Source organism: Rhinoderma darwinii, chromosome 13, assembly GCF_050947455.1.
Source record: "Rhinoderma darwinii isolate aRhiDar2 chromosome 13, aRhiDar2.hap1, whole genome shotgun sequence".
Classification (NCBI taxonomy): domain Eukaryota; kingdom Metazoa; phylum Chordata; class Amphibia; order Anura; family Rhinodermatidae; genus Rhinoderma; species Rhinoderma darwinii.
Window position 1 is genome coordinate 58,959,345 of NC_134699.1, and position 27,195 is coordinate 58,986,539.

Consider the following 27,195-nt stretch of genomic DNA (forward strand, 5'->3'; position numbering starts at 1 on the left):
GTGTGAGTGTTAATAAGAGCTTCACTGAAATAGACCATCAAGAGAAGGGAAAAAAATCACTTATACCTTGTATCCAGGAGACTGACGGGTGAATTCAGATGCACTGCGAGCAAGTAGATGTTACTTATAGGAACCAGGTATTAATGGAAAGCAGCGACCATGTCTAGCCTATAAATGTACCGCAAGGTCAGAAGTCAGAGGGCCGGCACTCCAAAGGGGCATCAAAATGTCAGGCATCGGCTGCAAAGTTTTCTGCAGTTTGCAGTGATTCGTTGTGCAGCGTGAATGATATCTGCTGTGTATGGGATTAGCAGAGGGTACAAATGAATGCTGGATTTCAGCCTGTGTGGCCCACTGGAATTGTGATTTTTTTTGTGTCACTTTTTGACAACTTTCACTTTGAGTCTGAAGGGTCGACTTGTATCTAAATGAGTCTAAAGGCTGGAGTTGCAGTGAGGGCTCTGGCCAATCAGATTTAGCAGAGAATGTCAGCTGACAGGATAAATCAGTCCAACTAACCGGGCTAGACCAGGGCAGAACCTTTCATGAATATTCATTACCAGCCATGACCACCACAATCTGTAGGGTAAAGATGGCCATACACATTAGATAGTGGTCGAATGTTCCACCCTACTCCCCCGTACACATGCACGATTGGCCATTTATATGTTTTCAATGGGAGAGGGGGAATAAGCCGCTGCCATACTCCTCCAGCAGCTGATTATCTCCCGCAGGAACAATGGATCGGGGATGTTAAAATTTAACATGCCCTATCCTTCTTTCCCCTTCACATCCCTATAAACATTAGATAGTCGGACAGTCCCACCAAAATAGGTGTCATCATTTGAATGGCCAACATGTAATATTCCATAATATTAGATCACAGGGTGTAGCTAATGGCAATTTCCCCCGATTAAATGGGTGTTTGTTGTCTTCGTAAGACAACCCATTTAAATGTCCTTCCCATGGTCCTGACATTTGGAACCATTTTCAACCGTCTCCTTCCTTGGCAGGTCTTCTGTCTGATCTCCTTCACTTATGTGTTATCTTCATCCCGCAAAATGTCTACTTCTGCTGTTTGTAAATGAGAGTTATTCTTCAGTAAAGCTTTCTGTAGAAGTGACAGCGGTGCTATATGTTTGCCAATTACAACATTTTCAGTCAGGTCACAATATCCAAAAATGATCAATCAGACTTTGATGTGACATCAACGAGTACCAAAGCATCAAGGTCTCTTTATGACTGTACAGATCTGGAAGACACTTAGATTTGTGGGCAGTGGAATTATGGAGTTTATTTCCAAGTTTTCATGTCCCTATAACTGAACCTACCGAAAGATTTGAGCGTCCTCCGATACAGGTTTCAGAACATGATGATGGGTCACGTAACTAAACTCAACTAATGGCTATTACTTCGTTTAGACTACACGATTATCCGCTATTCTTGTTTTTTTGGATTGTCGCCCAGCCAGGAGCCTAATCATTGACCTGGTGGTGGCTGTTGAGCTTCTGAATGGTCGGTCAAATTGCCAAAAAGTTCCCTTGTTTGTATAATTATGAATGAAAACTTGAGGACGGTATGAGCACACTTTAAGCTTTAGCTAAAGGGGTTTTGGCCTTAGAAGAATATAAGTAGTTGACAACAGTTCTTGGAAGGTAGTAGTAGGTCATCTTGGTACAATGAGAAGATTATTGCTTTCATCATATAATAGTGGTCATCCACTGTCGTAGATAATGATCCTATGGAATGGTGGGAACTATCAATAGAGAGGTGTGTGATCAACAACCCCCTAGATGAATAAGTGGTTTGGCTTTTTGGTATGATGGTGGCCACATATGATGTTTCCTCCACCATTCGTGTTCAGTGAGACATCTGCCTTTTCCTAAGTTATGGGTTTCATTACACAAGAAATGCTATATTTCTGCTCCATGGCCATCTATCTGCACCATCACCATCAAATGAGGCAAGTGACATCCACGTAAAGAGGAACTCTGAAACTGAACTATTCGCTGTAATGATCGAGATGTCCATTGATGGATTTCCTTGGTGATTAAAGGGGTTTTCCGGGCAGATAACGTTTTGGGCACCTTTTAATATGTAAGTCAGCACTACTTACATATAGATGGACGCTCCGGCGGACAGATGCACCATTCTGCCCCGTACCACTGTTTTAGTCTTTCTATCGGAGTAGACCGAAATTGGCAGCCATGAAACCCACACCCAGCCCGAAACCCTTCCTCTCCTAGTCAACGTGACAACTAAACTCCTCCCACTACCCTTTGCATGATACTGCCCGAACTAAAAGGAGTCGCCGCAAGCAGGGAGATTTTGGTCACATGACATGAGGCGCCGACCACTGGGGGCATGTCCATCACTGATCCGTGGAGGACAGGTGGTCGTTACCACTGACCACCAATGAAAAAGTGTGGTTAAGCTAATCACATGACTGAGGTAGAGACGGTTGATCGGGGCGGAATAACTCATTTGGCCGCCGGAGCATTGATCTATATGGAAGTAGTGCTGACTTACATGTTAAAGGCGCCCAAAACTATATTTTCCCGGAAAACCCCTTTAAGCAGCATAGGGGATTAACAGATGAGAGGATGTCTCATGGATTATCCATGTCCGTGAGATGTCCTCATGAATATAAAGCACTTTTCTATGATATCTGCAGCTGATAAACAATGACTATTAGAAAAAAAAAACTTGCAGAACTTTGAAAGTTTTTCTCTAGAGAAAGGCGCAGATGGAGCAGAGAGCGGGAACTTTTCTCATCTTTGAAGATGTAGCAGAGATTTGCACCAAAGTCTGACATTACCTCTGGAGACACGTCAGTGTGCCGACTCCTGTCCCCTCAAGTCCATGGCCTGTCACAGTTAAAAGTGGTGTATACAGAGGTTACGATATAAAGCAGAAGATGTTTTAAAGGGGGATTCCAGTTACAGCAAATAAAGCTTATTCATTGTGTCTGCTGTGTGAATGTGTCTTTAAAGAGCAGTTCTTAAATCAATAAGTCCTTGAGTCGCCTTCTCCTGCCATGCTCTATATTTTATCCAACCGTTTTCTTGTTCTATCTGGTTCTGGAAAAGTATGTCCGCCATTATACAGAAAGCTGGATGGCAACCACCAATAGAAGCGGTTATGGTACAAATTATTGGTTGTCACTTTTGGAAAACAGGAAAGAAAGTTATAAATAAAAAAATTAGACTAAATGTAATTTCTTCTAAATAAAGGAGTTGTTCAATTTTTCATACACCCCATTAGGGAATTGAGTTAATAGAGGGGGAAGGTCCTCATCTCTCGGTTACATAGACCGTCTGTCTCTCTGGAGCTCCTGTCCTGTATTACACAGACAACCCATTGATCTGACTGGACGTTGTGTAATGCTTAGTTTCCCCTGTGGTAGCGCTTCAGGTAAAATGAACACAGTGCCAGGTTTCCCCACAGATCCCAGCTGATCGCCGGGATCCCAGCAGAGTGACGCTGTATGATCAGCTTATTGTCTAACAAGTAGGGATTATTCAAAGCGGAGAACCTCTTTAGAAAAAGAGAATGTCTGTTCTGTACTCCATGTGCCGCCATATTGTGTGCAGCACAGTATAGTACCTCCGTAATACGCCATGCAGTGTGCCTCTGTAGACGATCGGTGATTTATAGTATGGACCCATAGATTTCTGATGGTGCTATATTACAGATCCACAAAACAGATCCGTAATAACATGTTGGGAGTTACTTTTTAAGCAATTCCCTTTTATATTCTTTATAGTAGCTGTAATCCTAAACTTTGCAGTGAAAAAATGGGCTATTGAGCTAAAGTTAATATTATTCAACTAGCAAATTAACTATTTAAAGCCTCCGGGGAGAAGCTGGCAGCCAAGTTACCAGAAAACTTTTTATCCATAACTAAAGAATTGAGCAAAATAGGTCAGCGTGCGGATACTGCAAGTTCAGCAAGTAATCTGAGTTTATCCTCGGCACTGCTCTCCCTTTTGGGTTTCAGCCTCTCCTGTTTATTAGTGAGGTTTAATAAGCTTATAGTTCCAGCCTGTAATCCCAGTTATCTCCCCAGGCCAATAACACAGGCACATTGTGGGCTCCGTATCCCTGACAGGCAGATAAGAAGGACTGCGCAGGTTTGGCGAGATCAAGTCTCTTGCTAATAATTGACCGGGACATCCTCGCCACATCAAAAACGCAGTAGGAGGGTCCTAACAATGCACTGTGTGTTATGTGCCTGCAAAACGATCAGTATCGTCCAGGTCCTGCCTGCTGTCTTGATGCCAATTAAGATTTCTTTCATGTTTGATCCTCTCCGTTACAATTTAAAGGCGATCTCCAACCAAAATCAAATGTCATCTGGGTAGATCGAGGATAACCTACATTCATTCATACCCTGGTAATTATTTATTATGGAGTCGGATACTAGACAGTGCTTCAGTGAGTTAGAACTTCTGCCTAAAAACAGGCCCAGCGGTGACCACCTTGGATCTACATGCTTGTGTGAAGATGAAGGCCTCATGTACATGGCTGTAGACTTGTGCATGATCCATGATTACGGCACGGACGGTCGCGGAGTGTCATCCAGGGCCGTCCGCAATCACGGACTGTGCACACAGAAGATGTGCATTTATTTCAATGGGACCGGACCGCAAATTGCAGACCGTAAAATGACGTCCTAAATTTAACGGTCTGCAATTGCGGCCCTGTACGGTCAGTATAAACCACGGTCATGTGCATGGGCCCATAGAAATGAATGGATCCGCATTTTTGCGGATGAATTGCAGACGCCAAAACAGGTTCATGTGCATGAGGCCTTAGGCTAAGTTCACATCTGGTTTTGTGCACACATTTGTGGTATGCGATGACGTATACATTTTTAAAAAGTTACAATAACGTATACATGCATTTGTAACATACGTTTAAGCTTTTTTGTAGTATACGTTGTATACGTTTTTATAAGTTTGTGTCTATTCTTATTTCTAAAAAACGTATATATTTTTTGTTCTTGAGCTAAATGAAACTTTGTGAAGTCAAGATTTCCCATATATGGTGACAAAAACTTATATGTTATAGGTATGCCAATGTAGGGTTTAAGATTGCATATGTCGTCCATGGACTTCAATGCAAATAAAAATGTATATGTTTTGGAAAAGTACTGAAAAGCGTAGTTGACTAAGCTTTTCAGGACATGGAAAAAAAAAGGATAGAATGTAAGCAAACAAAACGTATGCACACACTACACCATTAGGGCGTCCGTCCTGACCATAGAAGTCAATGTACACGCTGTGGTACACGTTCTGACACTGTTTTTTCATGACTAACTGTGCACGTCAGACTTACAATAAAAACGAGATGTGAACTTAGCCTTAGCATGGTCACCTTCTATCCTGGAAAACAGCAGGTTGGGGGAGGAGCAGCAGCGTACAAATGGTGGTGGCTGCGCCCCGTCCCCTTCATTCAGCTGATCAGACCCCCATGATCAAACATGGATGGCCTAGCTTTACAAATATGTCACAGTTTTCAACTTTATATCTATACCCATCGATCAACGAGAAATCCTATCGTCACTCCGATCGCTCGTCCCCATACATTATCATCATATGATCAGCAGATGATCGAGTGTTTGCTCGTTCATCTGCTGATCGCTGACCTGTTTACACAGGGCAATTATCGCCAACGAGCGTTATATGAACTGTCTGCCCGATAATCGCCCAGTATAATACCCCCTTTAGGCCTCGTTCACATCTGCGTTGAAGGTTTCGTTAGTGGCCTCAGTCACAGATCTGGTCACAAATCTCCTTCGCTATTTTGTCCTTTAAAACGACAGACACCATGGCGGTCAAAGGGATCAGTCGGGCGCCAATGGTGTCAGTCGCTCAACATATCCCGTGCTCCTGTATTTTCATTGCTCTGCTCCTATGACGGAGCAGAGTACTGGAAATACCAAACGCAGATGTGAACGAGGCCTAAAGAGAACCTAAAAAGTGGGGTCACCAGCAGCAGAGTGTTTCATTAGAATGTGTTGATCTTGTGGGGGGCTGTAACCTGTACCCTCATATGACTATATTAGAGAAGACAAGGCTGCATGTGACAGGGGCAGGGTCACAAAATAAAAGAATAAGGTGAGATCACTGACAAAAAAAACCAGGGTCACTGAGCAGCACAAAGTATTTCAGAAGATGAGTGTTCTGATCTTCAATGAGGCAGGGACATGACCACTCATGTGATGAGGTTGGTGAAGACAGGACTGCATGTGACAGAGGCAGGGACATGAAGTGAGAAGGAGAATGAAGACAAGGGTGAGATCACAGGCGTGGTAAGGTGCTGGGTCCACAGCAGCACAGAGCATTTCAAGGGAATAATGTATTGATCTTGTGGACAGCAGTAATTCCTGTGATCAGGTTAGTGAGGTCAGGGCTGTATGTCACGGGGGCATAAAGGAAACATGAAATGTAGGTTTATAAGAACGTGAGACCACGCAGCGATGGCACGGGATGCCAGCGAGGAGTTCTGTACAGGAGAGAAACTCATTATATGGAGCCGATTTCCTGCAGAGACGAAACTGTCTCGTTGTGATAAGAAATTGTTTAACTTATAAGCCTTAACTAATGATCAAGGCTCCTAAATAGTCCTAGAGATTTATAGCGCAGTAATTAGTATTTTCCCCTCATTATTTTTAATTGTTCTTTTTGATACATCAGTGTTTTGTTTATCCGGTTCTCTGCCGCAACATAATGTGGCGTGTACGCAGTCGTCTTTGTGTGGAAAATAAAAGTTGGCAATTATTGCAAAAACACGGTGACAATATTACTGGAACATGGACCCCCCTCTTGTGAGTGACTTCTTAAAGCAGATCTGGCCCAGTCCCCTGGAGCCGCCCTCAGGCTCCCCATAAATGATGCTCATCTTCTGAAAGGAAATTACGTCTTCCATCCCAAAGAGAAGCAGATTAGAACGGCTGCATCCTCCCGTCTCGGGATGTAGGGACTACTGACACGTTGTGCACCAGTCGACTGCGCTCCAGCGGCCTCCTGTGAAACGCAGCTGTGAAAAATGACAAGTGAGAATCCTGTGCGGGCAGCCGGGCTCTGGAACCGCTCAATCCTGCCAGAATAAGACCCCCCCCCCCCCCCACCACATTCAAGAAAAAAAAAAAAAACAGATGGCACCCAATACAATTAGGGCCAATGCCAGAAACCGACATTGTTATGTTGCTCAAGAAGCAGAGCATTGTGGGGGAAACGTTAAAATGATCATTTTAGAACATTTCCATGCTTTATTTTGCAGAACGCCATAGCTCTTAAGGACATTAAATCGAAGTTTGCTGGCCCATCTGTTTATAAACGTGTGTCTAAAAGTTGGCATGTCCCGACAAAATCCACAATACTATTATATTTGTAGTGCTCAATGGTCGTCCTCTAGGCACCCGTCACTCATGGTGCAGTTGGTTCACCCACTTTTTTGGTCCTTTGGGGACCCCCCACCTCCTCTCCAAGCAGAGTCGAAAGTTCGGATGCAGAAGTCGAATTGGAACAAGGCTTAAAGCGACCCTCCGGTCCAAAGTAAAAATTCAACATACCTGGTGCCCTCTTTTTGAAAAATGCTACCACCATTCGTCTTTTCTGGTGACCCCTCTCCATGTATGTTAAATGGCTGCCACGCTCTCCAACTACTCTATGCCCAGTGTGCTTTAGTAGTCTGAGACTACCCTGCCCTCGGATGGACCAGTCTGTGTCTTCTCATGCAGGTCCCATTGCAGGTGTTATGGCTTTAGCAGACTAGTTGCATAACGAGACTGCACAGCAGCAAAGAGGAGTGCATCAGAAGACCCAGCCCATAGCAGAAAGGAGGAAGACCATGCCGGTCCATCTAAGGTCATTGGGGCCCGTCTCAGACTACCAAAGCATGTTGTGCATAGGATAGTCTAAGACTGTAGTCGCTATTTTACATACATGAAAAAGAGGCATCAGAACGGACAGGTGGTGGCAGAATCCTTCAAAAGGAGGGCACCAGTAGTTTTACTACACCTTTCCCATGTATAGTGACTTTTTTTACTTTGGCCCGAAAGGTCACTTTTTAATTCTAGCGACTAAATGTTTCCCACGATATAAACCATATCATTAGTATCATGGGATGTGTTGTGTGTCTTTGCCCGACATGTACTTCACTGAGAAGTTCACCGTTATTGAAGTACGGATGATAAGTCTCGTGACTGATGGGGCAGATGTCTATCAGTTATAACTGGTTATCCTCACTACCACAGACGTAACATTTCTCAGTAACTATTGTATCATTATTTTGAAAGTTAATAATAATCTTCTATGGCTGTCTTAAAGGGGTTATCCAGCTGTTTGAAGAGGCCGTGCAGTACCTTGCGAACAAAAAGGAAAACCATGTAAACAATGAAGAGCGTTGCAGCCTCCACCAATCGAATATTAATAGCCTATTTTAAGGTTAGACTATCAATTTTAAAAGGAACACTCCTGCCAAAACGGACACCCTGTGTTATGCCTAGTACCGGTGCTGACGGGGCGAAGCATGACACAGATTCTCTCTTTGGTGTTCTTCGAATCCCTGTGTTATGCACCAACCCCTCAGGCCCTATACTAGACAATGGGCAAAAAAAGTGTTCTAGCTAATGACTGTTGGGTATAGGGTGGTTCAGAACTTAGATACCAACCACAAACAAGCCCATAACCTAGCATGCCTCATTGGCAAGTAAACTGCAGCGGTCTAAGGTCTGAAGGGCCAAACAAAAAGATGACTGAAATCAACAGATTACTCCTATCCTGCGCAGTCCGTTGGAGATGTAGTGATGTGGTTCTCACTGGCAACAAAAAGCTTCTGGATCTTCAGGGGGTTATCGGCATCTTCTATTAAGAAGGAACCTGAAAGTAGTTACAGCATTGACCTCAGGTGTATCTCGTGCATTGTCTCAGGTGTAACTCGGGCATTAACCTATGTTTCCTAAGGGCTTTCAACTTTGGATGACACCTTGTCATGAGGGTTCCTCAATCTGTGGACCTTGAAATTCTTTTGTGGCCCAGTTGTTGGAGAACCGTTTCTTGACTCGGCTTTTGGATTTCTCTCATGGTCCAACTGCCTCCATTAGTGAGACGCGCCAAAGTCATGAAGGGTCTTCTATGGAATAGTCTTTTTGGGGGGGGAATATTTGTATTAGAAATGTCTTCTGTTGTGAAGAATGTTGTTACTGGGATTTATGAAGTAGATAGAATTCTGCTTGTTTCCCGTCACCTTGTCCGCGTTTTGCAGAAATAGACGACTAGGCCAATCTTTGTCTCTTCAGATTCCACAGTAAGCCTACGATAAGCCTGGAGCAGGTGATAAACATTTTCTGCTCAGTGAATGGATATTATTTGCTCTAATTATGAATTTTCAGGGTGATTTATGTTACACAGAGTAAACAAAAAAATCACGTGTTAGGTTGACAAAACCCCCTGCAGTTATATAACCCGGCTGTTCTGGTTTTCTTTAAAGAGCCAAAGAGTTATGTGGCCTCGGAGTCGGCTTGTGGTTAAGAATAGATTTTACCTGGTTGTCAGGCGTCGTTATCTGCCGACCATCAATGTGATGGGTGACGTGGCAGGGTAAGGCTTCGTTCACATCTTCAGGGGAGACTTCCTTAGGAGTTTCACAGATCGGGTAAAAAATGTCAGACAAACTAGCGCAGCATGATGCGCTATTTTGTCCGATAAAATGACTGACACCATGGCGGAAACCTGACAGAACCCATTAAAGTCGGCGGGATCCGTTGGGCGTCGATGGTGTCTGTCATGACGGAGCAGAGCAATGGAAATACCAAATTCAGATGTGAACGAGGCCTAAGAGACTGGATGGTGTTTACTATTTTATGGGCTGGTATTAGGTCAATAAAAATGATAAGATCATATAAGATCCGCTGTTCAGCAGAGAGCTGTGTGTGGCTGGAGTCACTCTTGTTAAATGTATGCCCCCCAGGAAGTATGGTCGGAGGGAGGGGGCGGGCGAATCATCAATAGTCTTCTGTTTCTCACTGGTGGTTTAGTTGCCACCTAGATTAAAATCATTCTATCCTTGCCGGGACGCAGGATCAACTAATCTGAACAAGCAGAGCTGCAGTGTAAAGCATAGGATTTCAGACTACCTCAGACTCCAATAGATAATGCAGCTAAAGTAGTGATTTATGGATTTTTAATTTCCCCAATGGACATTAATGTCAGTGGTGATTCTCAACTATTGACCTCAATGATAAAAATAAATACATGGGTCCCTTACAGGACGTAGGACGTTACACAGTCCCATAGAAACTATTGGATGCTGCAGTGCCTCTGTCTATTAATAGTAGTAAGACTATAGGGAAATTGCTTAAATGTGAATAACCCAGAATGTCAGATAATCCGTCACGGAACTCCAATATAATGTGGAATTTGAGCAAAAGACTCAAAATATATAGTAGCCGATTTCAACTCTCTGATAAACTGGTTTTGTGCTTCAAATTCCTCAGCGTATGTCAACAGGAATGTCCACATTCACTGACCGCAAGCAGAGTGTGGAGACCTATCCAGATCATGTCAAACTCACCCACATCTCTCTCGTAATGAGCACTGCAGATTTGTGAGCAGGACATGATAAAGACAGGTTTTCTGCCCCCGGCTGTAAACCAAATAGTTTCTATTCACTAAAAGCAAGTAGAGATATTGAAAATGGTGAGGAAATTAAACACAAAGGGGAAGATTTTGTGATACGGTCTTAAATTCCGACTAGATGTGCCAAATTTATCATACTGGCTCATGCTGAATAAGTTTGGCGCACCTTTAGACACTTCTGTCTAACTTTATACAAGTTTTGGTTGGGTTATTTTAGTCAACTTTTCTGTGCATCTTGCCCGTCCTCTTTTCAACCAAACCACGTCCCTTGCCTACTAAGAGACGCCCCCTTGTTAGACAAGTCGCAAACATCTGTTTTTTTTTGGTGCGTTTCATCGATGAATTTGTCTAAAATGATTTGTGCCAAAATGAAGGTGCAATAGTAAATCTGCCCCAAAGTATGTTAGAAAGTTACAGAAAGTGACATTGTATAATAAATCAGTTTTACTACCATAAATCTGGAATCTCGCTTTATAGCAGGGGTCTCAAGCACGCAAGCCGCATGCAGCCCCTGAGGCTGTCATCTGCGGCCCGCGAGATACAGAGGCGCTAGTATAGGCTCTGCTCCGGGACTCTGTGGAATTCCCTGACATCGCTGTCCACATATGGACAGCGATGTCTAGGGCTTCCCAGGAGCTGGACAGTTTTGTCAGGAGCACAGCTGGAGTCCCAGTAGCATCTCTGGGGTTGCCCCTGACATCTCTTTTCATATATGAACAGTGATGTCAGGAACAGAGCTGGAATCCCAGGCAAAGTGCTAGAAGTGGCTCTGCTCCGGGACTCCATATATGGACACTGATATCAGGGGCTTCCCCAGAGTTCCGGAGCAGAGCCTATACTAGTGCCACTCTCTGGGATCCCAGGTCCTACAGCAGAGGAATCCCTGGTCAAAGCGTTGGCAACGGCTTGGGATTTCACTCCTAGAGGGATCCCCAATGGAGCTATCTACTGGGGGTGTCTGTGGCACGATCTACAATGGGTGTTTGTGGCAGCATCTACAGAGGGCACTGTGGCAGCATCTACAGAGGGCACTGTGGCAGCAGGGCACTGTGGCAGCATCTACAGAGGGCACTGTGGCAGCATCTACAAAGGGCACTGTGGCAGCATCTACAGAGGCCACTGTGGCAGCATCTACAGAGGCCACTGTGGCAGCATCTACAGAGGCCACTGTGGCAGCATCTACAGAGGCCACTGTGGCAGCATCTACAGAGGCCACTGTGGCAGCATCTACAGAGGCCACTGTGGCAGCATCTACAGAGGCCACTGTGGCAGCATCTACAGAGGGCACTGTGGCAGCATCTACAGAGGCCACTGTGGCAGCATCTACAGAGGCCACTGTGGCAGCATCTACAGAGGCCACTGTGGCAGCATCTACAGAGGCCACTGGGGCAGCATCTACAGAGACCACTGTGGCAGCATCTACAGAGGCCACTGTGGCAGCATCTACAGAGGCCACCGTGGCAGCATCTACAGAGGCCACCGTGGCAGCATCTACAGAGGCCACCGTGGCAGCATCTACAGAGGCCACCGTGGCAGCATCTACAGAGATCACCATGGTAGAATATACAGCGGGCACTGTGGCAGTATCTACAGCGGGCACTGTGGCAGTATCTACAGCGGGCACTGTGGCAGTATCTACAGAGGGCTCTGTGGCAGTATCTACAGAGGGCACTGTGGGTGTGTGGCAGTATCTACAAAGGACACTGGCATTATCTAGGGGTGTGTGGTATTATCTACAGAGATCACCGTGGTAGAATCTACAGAGGGCAATGTGGCAGTATCTACAGCGGGCACTGTGGCAGTATCTACAGAGGGCACTATCTAAAAAGGGGCTGCCCAATCTTGACGTGTGTCTGCCAAACGCTGCCATCTGAGCCGCCGGACTGCATTTAGTGACCATTAAGCTGGAAAGCTGGATTGTTGATATAAGCACATGGAGAAATCTTGCAATTTTCCGTTAAGTTTAAACCTAGCGCTATTATTCTAGTAATGTAGTATTGTTCTAGTAATGTAGTATTATAGTAATATAGTGTTATAGTAGTTCAAATAACTAATTGATTAACAATAGTTTTGTATTGTATCAAATTTGAAAGTAATGCGGCCCGTCAACTTCCCATTTTTTCTATATGTGGCCCACTTACCCGGCCGAGTTTGAGACCCCTGCTTTATAGGATAGTTCTGACTTAACAGATTTTACGAAAAAAATAAAAATACTAAGTTACAACCAGTTCACGTTTGACTTCTTATTTCTGGCAGATACATGATCACCTCGCTGGACAGGACTCATGCCGGGCACTACCGCTGCATTGTTAGGAATCGGATGGGCGCGTTGCTACAGAGACAGACGGAGGTGCAGGTGGCCTGTAAGTTTGCCTCATTTATATATATATATATCACTTTTATGAGATTTTGTACAGGTCACAAAGGTCACTTAATGGAAAGTAAGGAACAGACGCTGTGGTACAGTAATTCTCTACCAGCAAGGTCTCCGCAATATAATTTGCAGATCCTAAATATAGCCCTGCGGCGCCTACGCCTGGCGGAACCATGAGTGAGTAAATGCACAGACTCCATATAGTCAACCACCGCAAACAAACTGGGAAAATAGTCAAGTAGACCAGCAAGTTAAAAGGAAAAAAATAGAAATCAGCCTGCTAGAGTACCAAGACCCGTATCAATGAGCTATTAGGCCTTGGTTTAGTGTAAAGTGAATATTATCCTGCAAGATTTGTTACGTGCTTTCTGGTTTACCATTTACTTTTCAGGTACTGTACTACTTGTACTGCCAGTCAGCGGCTGCCCAGTGGTCTTTCTGACATTCTGTATCTTCTAACAGGGATCGCTCAGGGTCACTAGGAGCTTCCTGATAGTTGGATCGTTCTTTTATCAGGGTGGCAGTTCTGCTGTAGGTAGGGCTCCCCTAGAGTAAGGGTTGTTTTAGGCCTGCCCTGCGGACTTCAGAGGTTGCTTATTGGGTAGCTGGCACCAAGTCTGACTTTAATACCCTTTTGAGTTCAATGGTACCGTGACACAAATCTGTTAAGTTCCGTAAGTTGTGAGGTGGGGTCTTAATGGATCGGACTTATTTTTCTAGCACATCTACAGATGCTCAATGAGATGGGATCTGGGGAATTTGAAGGCCAAGTCAACTTAAAATTTGGTCATGTTCCCCAAACTATTCCTTAACTATTTTTGCAGTGTGGCAGGGGCATTATCCTGCTGAAAGAGGGCACTGCCATTAAGGAATATCGTTACCATAAAGATTTGTACTTTGTCTGCAACACTGTTCAGATAGGGGGTACATGTCAAAGTAACATCCACATGAATGCCGGGACACAAGGTTTCCCAGAAGAGTATTGCCCAGAGAATCGCACTGCCACCGCCAGCTTGTCTTCTTCCCATAGTGCATCCTGGTGCCATCTCATCCCCATGTCTTCGACGCACAGGCACCTGATCATCCACATGATGTAAAAGAAAACGTAATTCATCGGTCCTTTTATTTTTTTCCAATTAAAGTTTTTATTTTTTGAGAAAAAAAACAAAACATGAGCGTTTACAACAATCCTCACACCCTTAATCCAAAGGATAGTGAGGTACTTCATCTGTCCTTTTAGTTCTGATGCTCACGTGCCCATTGTAGGAATTTTCGGTATCCTACGTGCATCAAACCTTTCGCCGGTTCATCGGTTGTCCTTCCTTTGAATACTTTTGGTAGGTACTACCCACTGTATACCGGGAACACCTCAACTTCAAAAACTGACTGTTCACTTGCTGTCTAATATATCGCCCCTTGACAGGCGCCATTGTAACAGGTTCGTTCACCTCTCAGTGGTTTTAATGTTACGACTGATCGGTGTATATACACACATTCAAATATAATAATATAACCTTTACTCCCGAAAAAGCTTCACCATTTCGTAAATGTCCTTTTGTTAAACTTCTAGTCCCACTGTGTCATCCAGAGTTCCTCTGCTTATGTTAAAGAGCCATGAAAACCTCCATACAGTATATCAATGTCAAGAGAGTCAGGTGCAGTATAGTGACGGTATCTACACAATCATGCTACTTTCAGCAATACAAAGAGGAGTCTCTTGATGGGGGAGTGAAGATCAACTTCCTCCACCTGCTACTTCACCCATGCCACTACGGTCAGTTTTCTGTATTCTTTGGAGCACGTGTGCTCTTAGGCAGTGCAGGAGCTCTTGTGAGCCTCTTACAGGATTTAATCCATGTCCTTGTTCCTCTGACAATGCAAAGGAAACTTAAGGAAGGAAGAGTGTGCTTTAAGCAGCATTTTGGTAAGGAAGGGGTTGTCCCCTTTTTGAAAAGAAGCCGGCTTATCTACCTGCCAGCGATCAGCTGTTATCACCGGGGAAAGCAATGGCATGGCAAATGTAGCATCACATGCCGGCCATTCAAATGAATAGCTATCTATGTAATGCATGGACGCATCGGGTCTGCCAGAGCTGCTCTCCGTTCTGGGACATAGAGCGGGATCCAAAGTCGGGGACCTCCCTCTATGATGTCCATATGCCGTTCAGCCGACATCTATCAACCCTTCTTTACCCAGTAACATTCAAATTTGGCTCTACTCTTTCTATGTAACTTCCATATGTATTACATTTGCGTCCAATATATATATATATATATATATATATATATATATATATATATATATATATATATACACACACACATATATACACATACATACATACATACATACATACATAGATACACACAGTCCAAAAGCAGATGAACACAGCACTACAACATACCATAAATTAGGCCATGTGCTCGTTTCCAGGGGATAAATCCGCTCCCAAATTTTAATATAAAATGACCATAGAACAAAGGAACAGCACCAGGACTTAGAATAGATGAAACAGGGTGGAGAAAGGTTCTGTGACTAACCATGCAACCTGTTTCATCTATTCTGAAGTCCTGGTGCTGTTCCTTTGTTCTATGGTCGTGTTATATATATATATATATATATATATATATATATACACATGCAGGGAATCAATGATTTCTTACAGTGGGTCTATTCCCGCGTGACTGGCGACCTTCTCTCACCAATAAGCGTTTCCCTTAAAAGCCGGGGAAGCGATCAATTAAGCGATCTACATTATCAGCTGCTCAGACAGTATCTGACGGTCTATAGAAAGAAAGGTTGGGTTTTTAAATCCATAAATTGCTTCCCCTTTGATGCCCACCTGCTCTGCCTTGCCCTCGCCCCAGCCCTGTACACATTTGCATATTAGCGCCACATGCCCCATAAATTGAAGAAGTGCTAAAATAAATTCTCCATGTATAATCTGCATGTAATGGAGTCTATGTGGAGCATATTGTATGTATATATATATAAATAAATAAATAAATAAATAAATAAAAGGACGTTGTAGGGTTTAGTGGACATGTTTGATAGGGAAAGCATATAGACTGTTGCCCCGAGATGTAAATGGGGTCAGGTGAGAGAGACGGGCACAGGTTTGTAATTGCATTGGGAGCAAGTGGGTTAATAGGATGCCAGATTGAACAAAGTTATCAGCTGGCGAGGCAAAAACCAAGACCTGAATGCCTGTCACTGCCGGGACTGTGCAGCTACAAAGCGACATATTCTGAAGATGTTTCACAGGTGACAGTTCAAGTCCTTAGTGGGAGATTGAATGTGGAAAATGAAAGAAAGGGCAGAGCTGGATATGACCCACCAGCAAGAAGCTGGGTATGTTGATGTGATGGCGCCCTTTGTGAAAGGGTTTGAGGCAGCGTAGGTGTACGCAGCACAATGACAGCAGGGAGAAAAATTTGTTCTGTGTAAGCATCTCATAAGAGATCTGCTAAGATGTCAACAAAGAGATATGAACAATGGAAATTCAGCAGAACGACTGGTCGCTGCCATAAACCGACTAGTATCACTACTGGGAGCCAAGTCATTACTGGCAAATCTATCCTAATAATAAGCCGGTCACTGGGTAATTTAAATTCTGTTCATCTCTGATATATAACATAACATGCCGGTCACCGGGTGCAGTAGAACATGCCGGTCACCGGGTGCAGTAGAACATGCCGGTCACCGGGTGCTGTATAACATGCCGGTCACCGGGTGCTGTAGAACATGCCGGTCACCGGGTGCTGTAGAACATGCCGGTCACCGGGTGCTGTAGAACATGCCGGTCACCGGGTGCTGTAGAACATGCCGGTCACCGGGTGCTGTAGAACATGCCGGTCACCGGGTGCTGTAGAACATGCCGGTCACCGGGTGCTGTAGAACATGCCGGTCACCGGGTGCTGTAGAACATGCCGGTCACCGGGTGCTGTAGAACATGCCGGTCACTGGGTGCTGTAGAACATGCCGGTCACCGGGTGCTGTAGAACATGCCGGTCACCGGGTGCTGTAGAACATGCCGGTCACCGGGTGCAGTAGAACATGCCGGTCACCGGGTGCAGTAGAACATGCCGGTCACCGGGTGCTGTAGAACATGCCGGTCACCGGGTGCTGTAGAACATGCCGGTCACCGGGTGCTGTAGAACATGCCGGTCACCGGGTGCTGTATAACATGCCGGTCACCGGGTGCTGTATAACATTCCGGTCACCGGGTGCTGTATAACATTCCGGTCACCGGGTGCTGTATAACATGCCGGTCACCGGGTGCTGTAGAACATGCCGGTCACCGGGTGCAGTAGAACATGCCGGTCACCGGGTGCTGTAGAACATGCCGGTCACCGGGTGCTGTAGAACATGCCGGTCACCGGGTGCTGTAGAACATGCCGGTCACCGGGTGCTGTAGAACATGCCGGTCACCGGGTGCTGTAGAACATGCCGGTCACCGGGTGCTGTAGAACATGCCGGTCACCGGGTGCTGTAGAACATGCCGGTCACCGGGTGCTGTAGAAAATGCCGGTCACCGGGTGCAGTAGAACATGCCGGTCACCGGGTGCTGTAGAACATGCCGGTCACCGGGTGCTGTAGAACATGCCGGTCACCGGGTGCTGTAGAACATGCCGGTCACCGGGTGCTGTAGAACATGCCGGTCACCGGGTGCTGTAGAACATGCCGGTCACCGGGTGCTGTAGAACATGCCGGTCACCGGGTGCAGTAGAACATGCCGGTCACCGGGTGCTGTAGAACATGCCGGTCACCGGGTGCAGTAGAACATGCCGGTCACCGGGTGCAGTAGAACATGCCGGTCCCCGGGTGCAGTAGAACATGCCGGTCACCGGGTGCAGTAGAACATGCCGGTCACCGGGTGCAGTAGAACATGCCGGTCACCGGGTGCTGTAGGACATGCCGGCCACCGGGTGCTGTATGACATGCCGGTCACCGGGTGCTGTAGGACATGCCGGTCACCGGGTGCTGTAGGACATGCCGGTCACCGGGTGCTGTAGGACATGCCGGTCACCGGGTGCTGTAGGACATGCCGGTCACCGGGTGCTGTAGGACATGCCGGTCACCGGGGGCTGTAGAACATGCCGGCCACCGGGGGCTGTATGACATGCCGGTCACCGGGTGCTGTAGGACATGCCGGTCACCGGGTGCTGTAGGACATGCCGGTCACCGGGTGCTGTAGGACATGCCGGTCACCGGGTGCTGTAGGACATGCCGGTCACCGGGTGCTGTAGGACATGCCGGTCACCGGGGGCTGTAGAACATGCCGGTCACCGGGGGCTGTAGAACATGCCGGTCACCGGGGGCTGTAGAACATGCCGGTCACCGGGGGCTGTAGAACATGCCGGTCACCGGGAGCTGTAGAACATGGTGGACCAGGCAGACTAAAGTTAATGTATCGCTGATATTTTATTTTCTGTACATGATTATGGGGGCCGCCATTTTGCTTCAGTTGCTGCTCTGAGATGTAAACGGCAGTTCATAGTTTTGCTTTACAGCAGCCACGTGGAGATAGGAAACCTCAGCCAGAAAAACATCTATTTACTTCTATGGTACCTACCAACTTTTATCAAATGGAAAAAAGGCAATTTTTTATTTTATTAAACCTCTTGCCAAATTCAAGCAACAAGTTCCCGATGAAGAGAATCTGGGAAACGCTCCCCGTGTCAGCGCCACGCTAACAGCAATCTATTAATGAACCAGGAGGCTCAGGATGAATAATGCTATAGGTACTTCAAAAACATAAAACAGCGTGATCCTGTGTGATCTGCCTCCAGTTTTATAATAGGTGTTCACTTTTAGGGTATGTTCACACGAGGTCATTACGTCCGTAATTGACGGACGTATTTCGGCCGCAAGTACCGGACCGAACACCGTGCAGGGAGCCGGGCTCCTAGCATCATACTTATGTACGACGCTAGAAGTCCCTGCCTCGCTGCCGGACAACTGTCCCGTACTGTAATCATGTTTTCAGTACGGGACAGTTGTCCGGCAGCGAGGCACGGACTCCTAGCGTCGTACATAAGTATGATGCTAGGAGCCCGGCTCCCTGCACGGTGTTCGGTCCGGTACTTGCGGCCGAAATAAGTCTGTCAATTACGGACGTAATGACCTCGTGTGAACATACCCTTATTGTATTTACTGAAAAGTGATCTCTACAGGACAAAAAGTGTGAAAAACTACAAGATTCACAGAATTTTTTTCTATGTAGAAAATGTAGGAAAAAAAACTACTCTAAAATATGTTTTGCATAAAAAGTTTATTTAAACAATGAGGGAATCCTTCTAAATCCGGGGGGCGCCACTTATCCTGATTTGTACCCATCTATGTCTCGCTATGATAAGACATGAGTAAGACGTCAATAACACCCGCACACGATGTTCCTACATCTTGCCTATAGGATTATACATTAATAGCTTATAGCCTGAGGCTGCGTTATGCTCCATCATATCACATGAGCTAATGATATAGGAGACCTCACATCTTTATGAATCCGATCATCTACATTACTGTAATTGGCCAGAGATAGAACCTCAGCTGGAAATTATGAGAAAATTACGAGAAAAACAAGGTATTCAATAGAGGTTATAATTAGATAGATATCACATCTCGGTTGTTATTGACCGGTAAAGATTGCCACCATATATAATGGTCTGCCCAGGTCACTCTCAATCAATACTCATTAATAATCTCAATATTAGCTCAATTCTGTACACCAGTCGCTGCATTGACGGCCCTCTCCTCTTACTCCAGAAGGACGGCCAATTCCAAGACGGTACCTGAATCTAATTATTTCCTCGAAAGTTGCCATGTTTTATAATGAGTCGCCCACTGCCACGGTAGCGCTCTACATGTTCTTAATTACATCATGTAGAGAATATATGTCGTCTTAAGTGACTACTAATCTTCAAAATGAAACATTTTCCGACACATGCCATGGAAATAAAATAAATTGATCGTCTTAACGTGAGGTTCTTCTACAGCTCTATTAAAACATGCCTAATTGCTTCTCCTCTTCATTAGAGGTGAAGGTCTCAGTCGTATGTCTTAATTTGATCCGATATAGTGTAGAAAGTTAAGACAGTCAGTCTTTGAGAAGCGGTGACATCACTGTTGAACCAATTAACCCAAGGGTTAAGATGACACCACTATGGCCAGTTACATATGTGGGATACCACTAAAAGCAGACCCCTGGGATACCATTGAAAGCAGACCCCTGGGATACCACTGAAAGCAGACCCCTGGGATACCACTGAAAGCAGACCCTATTAATGAATAAAGTCAGTCAACCTCTCTGACTGATATCTTTCTAGTTTTCTTAAGGAAAAAAATTATATTATGCCTCTCGAGCCCAGAAATGTAAAGTACCAGGGGCAGACATAAAACCTATTCTGCTGCACAGGGGCCCGGTGGCCACAAGTGGTCTCAAGACAAGTATGCCATTGCTCTTGCCCCCTCCCCTGCTTATATGCTCTATGAGTCTCTCATAGATTACACAGAAACTGGATTATCCGAGTCAGCCGATCACAGAGACCCCGATTGTCTGCGCTGCTCTTTGATTGGCTGATGATGCAATATCGGTGTGTCTTATCAGTCTACAGCCGCAGACGTAGGAGCAAAAAGGAGTCCTGCATCCTTCAGTACAAGTAATTAACCTCTTCAAGGGTTAACCCTTCACTGCCCTAGACCACCAGAGATGTTATCATGAACCCTCCCACTGCCCTAGACCACCAGAGATGTTATCATGAACCCTCCCACTGCTCTAGACCACCAGAGATGTTATCATGAACCCTCCCACTGCTCTAGACCACCAGGGATGTTATCATGAACCCTCTCACTGCCCTAGACCACCAGAGATGTTATCATGAACCCTCTCACTGCCCTAGACCACTAGGGATGTTATCATGAACCCTCTCACTGCCCTAGACCACCAGCGATGTTATCATGAACCCTCTCACTGCCCTAGACCACCAGAGATGTTATCATGAACCTCTTCACTACCCTAGACCACCAGGGATGTTATCATGAACCCTCTTACTGCCCTAGACCACCAGGGATGTTATCATGAACCCTCTTACTGCCCTAGACCACCAGCGATGTTATCATGAACCCTCTCACTGCCCTAGACCACCAGCGATGTTATCATGAACCCTCTCACTACCCTAGACCACCAGCGATGTTATCATGAACCCTCTCACTACCCTAGACCACCAGAGATGTTATCATGAACCCTCCCACTGCCCTAGACCACCAGAGATGTTATCATGAACCCTCCCACTGCTCTAGACCACCAGAGATGTTATCATGAACCCTCTCACTGCCCTAGACCACCAGCGATGTTATCATGAACCCTCTCACTACCCTAGACCACCAGCGATGTTATCATGAACCCTCTCACTACCCTAGACCACCAGAGATGTTATCATGAACCCCTTCACTGCCCTAGACCACCAGTGAGGTTATCATGAACCCTCTCACTGCCCTAGACCAGCAGAGATGTTATGAACCCCTTCACTGCCCTAGACCACAAGAGATATTATGAACCCCTTCACTGTCGTGGACCACCTGGGATGGTCTCATTAATCCCTAGACTACGAAGGATGTCACCTAATGCTGCATGGAAAATTAAGACTCTCCGTTAACAGCCAAAATAATTTTTTTTACAGTCATTTATTTTAAATATGAGAAGATCTTCGGCTCTATTCACATCATATTTTTGCCCTACAATTAGTGTGCATGCTAGGAAAGCCAGCATTGTACACGCTAAACATGCCCTTAGGGCTCCACTATCCGCAGAAAAGACAAGAGTGACCTCTTGACCTCAGCTGGGCTGGTATATGCCAGTATAACCTCTTTTTTATTTTTTATTACGCATGGAGTAGACAATGCTATTCCATACCACGAGATCCCGGAAAAAACAAAAACCTTATTTCGCCAGTATATTTTTTTTGTAATATGAAAGCCTATGGGTGACGTACGGCATCTGTCACAGGCATCCGTTAAACGTATACATCAGGGTCTTTTGAATAGGTTTTTTATGACTTATACATTAAAAGCATAATAGTCTATGGGTGATGGATGCCACCGTTCGGAATCAGTCACAGACTCCGTCAGGAGCTTTTCCTGGTGTATACGCTAAAAAAAAAGTGATGTAAGCGGGGCCTAAGTTGTGAGTATGCAGTTGTAATGCACAGGGGCCCTCAGTTCTCTGTGTCCACCTCTGTAAATAGTACAATACTAAAAGATCATTGCAAGGTCCCCGTTCGTCCAAAACACATAGTACAGTCCTTGAAATGACTAATACACTTTTCAAAATACATACTAGAGAGTTGTGTCGGGCTCAAAACGCATATAGATATAGGAGATGATGTAAATATAAAAGACAGACCTGGTCCTAGAAGGTTTGTGAACTTGTTGTGCTTCTTTAGGGTAAAGCTACATATTCTACTTCTCCAATTGTCTTGAGACGAGTGTCCCAGAAGCAACTGGCTGATAAAAAAGCAGTAAGTTGTATCGCCATCTGCCAGTCAGGATTGTCATGGGGTAAAGTCTACTATGTAGTCCAACGGATAGACAAGTCTATGCCTTAAGGGGGTTTTACACTGGGCAATTATTGGGCAAACGGTCGTTCATAGAGCTTGTCCCCATACATGATGATAATGTATGGGGACGAGCGCTCGGAGTAAAGACCGCTCGTCCCCATCCATAGCTCCTTGCGACAGGAGCAAACGAGCGCCGATCAGCTCGGCTGGTGTAATAGGGCATATAGTATATTATATTCACAAGATTGATCTGGTATCTCTGCACATTTTTAAGACACATTACATCTGAGCAGCTTATAAAAGAACGCAGCAAAAAAAACCTGCAATAAAACCAGCACGTGTGAATACACCCATACGATGCATGCTTCTTTTATGTATTTTAACACAAATTTGCCAAAAAGCACGGATACCAGACAAGCATTACGTTCACAGACTCTGCAGCGACAAACTTAGCCCCGCTACATCTGTGCTGGTACAGCGGGTATTACCGTTCATTTTTATATCTGTTGCATTGGGTTCTTCCGTTATGTGGCACGGCTTTAGCGGAAGCTACTACTATATACAGTACGTGTGTTTATGGTCTGGCCTGTTTTATGGATTTGAAATTTTTAGACCATATAGAAACTTCACTGCCTCATATCCACCTCCTGGACCCTGCGGCCATTACAAACGTGCACCTATGTATGTATGACGGATAGAAGGAAATAGCACGGACGCTCAGGAATGCTATTTGTTGTTGCCTGACCGTAATGGACAGTGTAATGTCTGGTATTTCTGCAGCCTCTGGATATGGGAGGAATGACAATCGCAAGCGTTTCGGCGGCTGCGGAGAGGGCAGGACACTGTGCTGGTGACAGCGGGACATTATCTAGAAATGAATGCTTTCTTGTCCTTTCATTTAGAGTGGACCTCTATTCATACACTTGTCCAGATTACACCGCCGCTGGAAACACCGGGGAACTATCAACATTGTGTCTTAAATGAGTCCATTAAGATGCAGCGGGCTCCGAGGAACCCAGCGAGCTCTAAATGTGATAGCACCTCTCTCGTCACACTCATGGATGCTGGCGGGTACCTCGTGTATTGTCTTATATGAGCCGACTTACTGTGCTGATAATACTGGAATCTATTACTAGACTCATTATAGCATCCTTTTCCCAAAGGCCTGTGATACTCCTGGATTATTGCCCAGACTGATCTAAACTGTACGGCACTTAAAGCGACAGAACACCAGATTTCAGTTGTAGCAAAAAAAAAAAAAGTGATGCCATTGTTTTAATGGCACTGCTCGTTATCCACTAATATAGCGTGTTGGTCCTGGCGTATACTACCCTGGTTGTGGAAAAATCCTGTTTCATCTTTTCAAGTACTTGAGGGTAATCAATAAATAGCAGTTTGTTGCTTTTTTATTATTTTATTATTATTATTATTATTATTATTATTAAACCGTTAACATACTTTTTTTTTTTTGGCAGATCCTACACCTAAAATGAATCAGACTCCAAACCAGACACCTAAAATTAAACAGACCCTCGCCCTGCTTTTAAAACTCATTCAGACACCAGACAAGACATAAAAAAAAGAAATTATAGATATTCACCGCTCCGAAGTCCTCTTCGCTCTCGGGCACCGCCCAACACGAAATCCTGATGCTGGCCAGCGTCAGGACCTTGCATGCCGGGGTCCGGCGGTAGTTCTGTTCCAGGCATCATACCTACCGTCATATATACATTGGAGCAGACACTGCCCTCCTCAAATGTATCGGTGATGGTAGGTCTACAGGTATTGGACAGCCGGATTCTGACCACGTCCACCAGTTGACCACTGATGTAAAGGATTTTAAAATACGGCATTGAAGCCGAACCTCCTCAAGTATTCCCCACGTTGTGTTATTTTACTGACTGGGAGTGCTCTAGAGAAGAAGCGGAGGAGGACTAATGTAGAGAGGGCCTAGTTTTAAAGGAGTATTACAGTCTCCACAAATAAAGCTTATTCACTGCATAACGAAAGGTTATACAATATTCCAATATACTTTCTGTAGCAATTCGTCACCGTTTTCAAGATCTCTGCTTGCGGTCATTCAATAGTAACCTTCATCGTTTACTTCTTGGGGAAGAAAATCTGTCCTGATCATGTGATGCTCACACAGGTGCGTGGCTCGTTACAGTAGTTATCAGCTGTGTCGGTTAACGAGCCATTCACCTGTGCGTCTATCACATGACCAAACTACGATGGGGATTTCCATGGAATGACTACAAGCAGAGATCTCGAAAGCCATTGATCAAGAAAATTTATTAGAAAACGGTATAGATTTTCTCATGTCTACAAGAAAAGGGAGGGATCTCTTTATTGTTGCGTGCCATGATACGTTCACATATGATTACCAATAGTTTTGCTAAAGAAATCAAATGTTTTTGAAATGTAGTGACCCTTTAAAAATGGAAATGCGTGGTTCTCTACTATTGTTATTCAAGGCTATAATTGTATCGGACTGTCACTCAGACGCCATTGTGTGTGTAATGCCCTTGAGGCAACTAATATTATTTTTTCTCTTCTTCTGGATGCAAAATGGGCTTTATAAGACCCCAACAGTAATTCAGAGTTTTGACACTTTGCGTAAAGTGCCACGGAATTGCCCAGGTCCCGTAAAGCACGCTCAGGTAGTGGCCTTCACCATATTCCCATACCTGGGGATTGATTTGCCAGTAATCCAGGAATGTTTACGAGAAAGCCATAGACTGAAGTGAATACATAAGCCTCTGCGAGAATTTCAACAAAAAGATTCAGTATCTGCTCGTCTCCAGAGGGCGATTTCTGAGTGAGCAGACTCAGCGTTCTGTTCTTCCAATAACAGTAGTGTAACAGACAATATTTTTCTACTTGACCCGGTGAGAAATTATACCAGAGAGATCTACCGTGACCAGGGCGACGCCGGGAGGTTATTTCTCATACTTGGTTGTTATATGTTTTTTTTATCTCCTCTCTTTAAGAGATATGAATACATATAATTCAGCTGCATGCAGCAAGAAGTGGTTCCTGCACAGGCTTATAAAGAGCCTGGAAATAAATCATGACAAGTGGCTCGGAGGCGGCGGCGCTAGAAGGGCACCCACAGGATATGGTTTTACATATCTTGACCACAAAACATTAAAAAAGTTAAAAAAAATATATGCAAATTAAAAATCTAAATAATAAATTTATTGAATTCTTTATAAAAATAATTAAAAGAGCTCCCTAAAATGTTACCATTTAGCGCCCAATCTGTAGCTGCCGCAGATTTATATTCTATATAATTGCCCCTCCTTAGATAACGTTATTGACAACTAGGTCAGGAGTCAATTTAGGAACACAATTAACTAAATTTCTAAAAAAAAAAACAAACATAAAAAAACTTCCAAATGTAACATTTTAATGAAAATATTCGATCTTATTTTAGCATTGTACAGATAATGTTACATTTCCCATATCCATATTCAAAGTGTTTTTCTCACAGCAGCGTTACCCTGTGATGATTGTATCTGTGTCAGTCGACCTGCAGGGGTTAACGACTATGGTATAGAGAAGGAGCTGCTGGAACGGATTATGTATTCCCGGTATAATAGGCTCCTCTGGGCAGGAATTAATCACGTCAACAGTTCTCCTCATTGGGGCGTCACACCTGACTGAGGCGGCTGGAGGGGCAACCTTCTTGTTGTGATGGTCCCTGCGGCTGGTAAACACTATACCGATAGAGGGATTAGCCACTGCTAGCAGATAAGGGGTTAGTCCAGCCGGAAAGGAAATGTCAAATAACTTCATTCATGTACAATTTCAATTTTTTTGTTAATCTAAAACACAAATGCAGAGCTTGCAGATTTTTTTGGGGAAAAAGTTTTTTTACTATAGCTATAGCAGTCGGAAATCCCCACTTATTTTGGACAGTCCTGCCTAAACCCATTTGCAGATCGATGTGATACAGGCCAAAGACTTAGAGCGATCGCAACTCTACGCAGTCCAATGTACCAATCACTCATGAAGCAAAGTTAGTAAGACACTTGTTAAGCATATAGTTCAATGTAAGTCGCAATTAAATCGCACCTTAAGGCCCCATGCACAGGACCGTGCCCGCAATCACGATGGTGGGCACGGCCGGCCGCCGACTGCCACCCGCATTTTCAGGCCGTGCTCCCATACAAAGTATGGGAGCACGGCCTGCAAAATGCAAAAGAAAGGACATGTTCCATAATTTTCTGAACCTTTCTACGGCATGGACACCCATTTGTAGCGCTACGGAAATGTGCCCACGTTCACTGAAAGTGAATGGGCCCATTTTTGCGGACCGCAATTGCAGTCCAGAAAAACTGAGGTTTTTTACGGTCATGTGCATGGGGCCTAAGGCCTCATGCACACGACCGTAATTTTTATAAAATTACAGAACCATTCATTTCAATGGCCCACGGGCACCTCCACTGGCTGTAGAAATGACCTGCAAAAAATAGGACATGTCCCATTTTTTTAATTTGCGGGCCATGCTCCTATACTTTATAAAGCGACAAATGTGACAGTCCGTGGCTGTCCATGCCGTAATCACAGATCGTGCACACGGCTACAGCAGCGTTCATGAGGCCCAACATTGTCG

At 44.9% G+C, this 27,195-nt stretch overlaps 1 protein-coding gene across 6 annotated transcripts in view; it reads left to right on the forward strand.

The window, feature by feature from the left end:
* Positions 1 to 27,195, forward strand: part of SDK2 (sidekick cell adhesion molecule 2) — a 503,279-nt gene that overhangs the window by 358,295 nt on the left and 117,789 nt on the right. For all 6 annotated transcript variants that reach the window (XM_075845537.1, XM_075845538.1, XM_075845539.1 and 3 more), the window contains exon 3: positions 12,903 to 13,009. In XM_075845537.1, the coding sequence (XP_075701652.1) occupies positions 12,903 to 13,009 (107 nt within the window). The remainder of the gene's footprint in view (positions 1 to 12,902; positions 13,010 to 27,195) is intronic.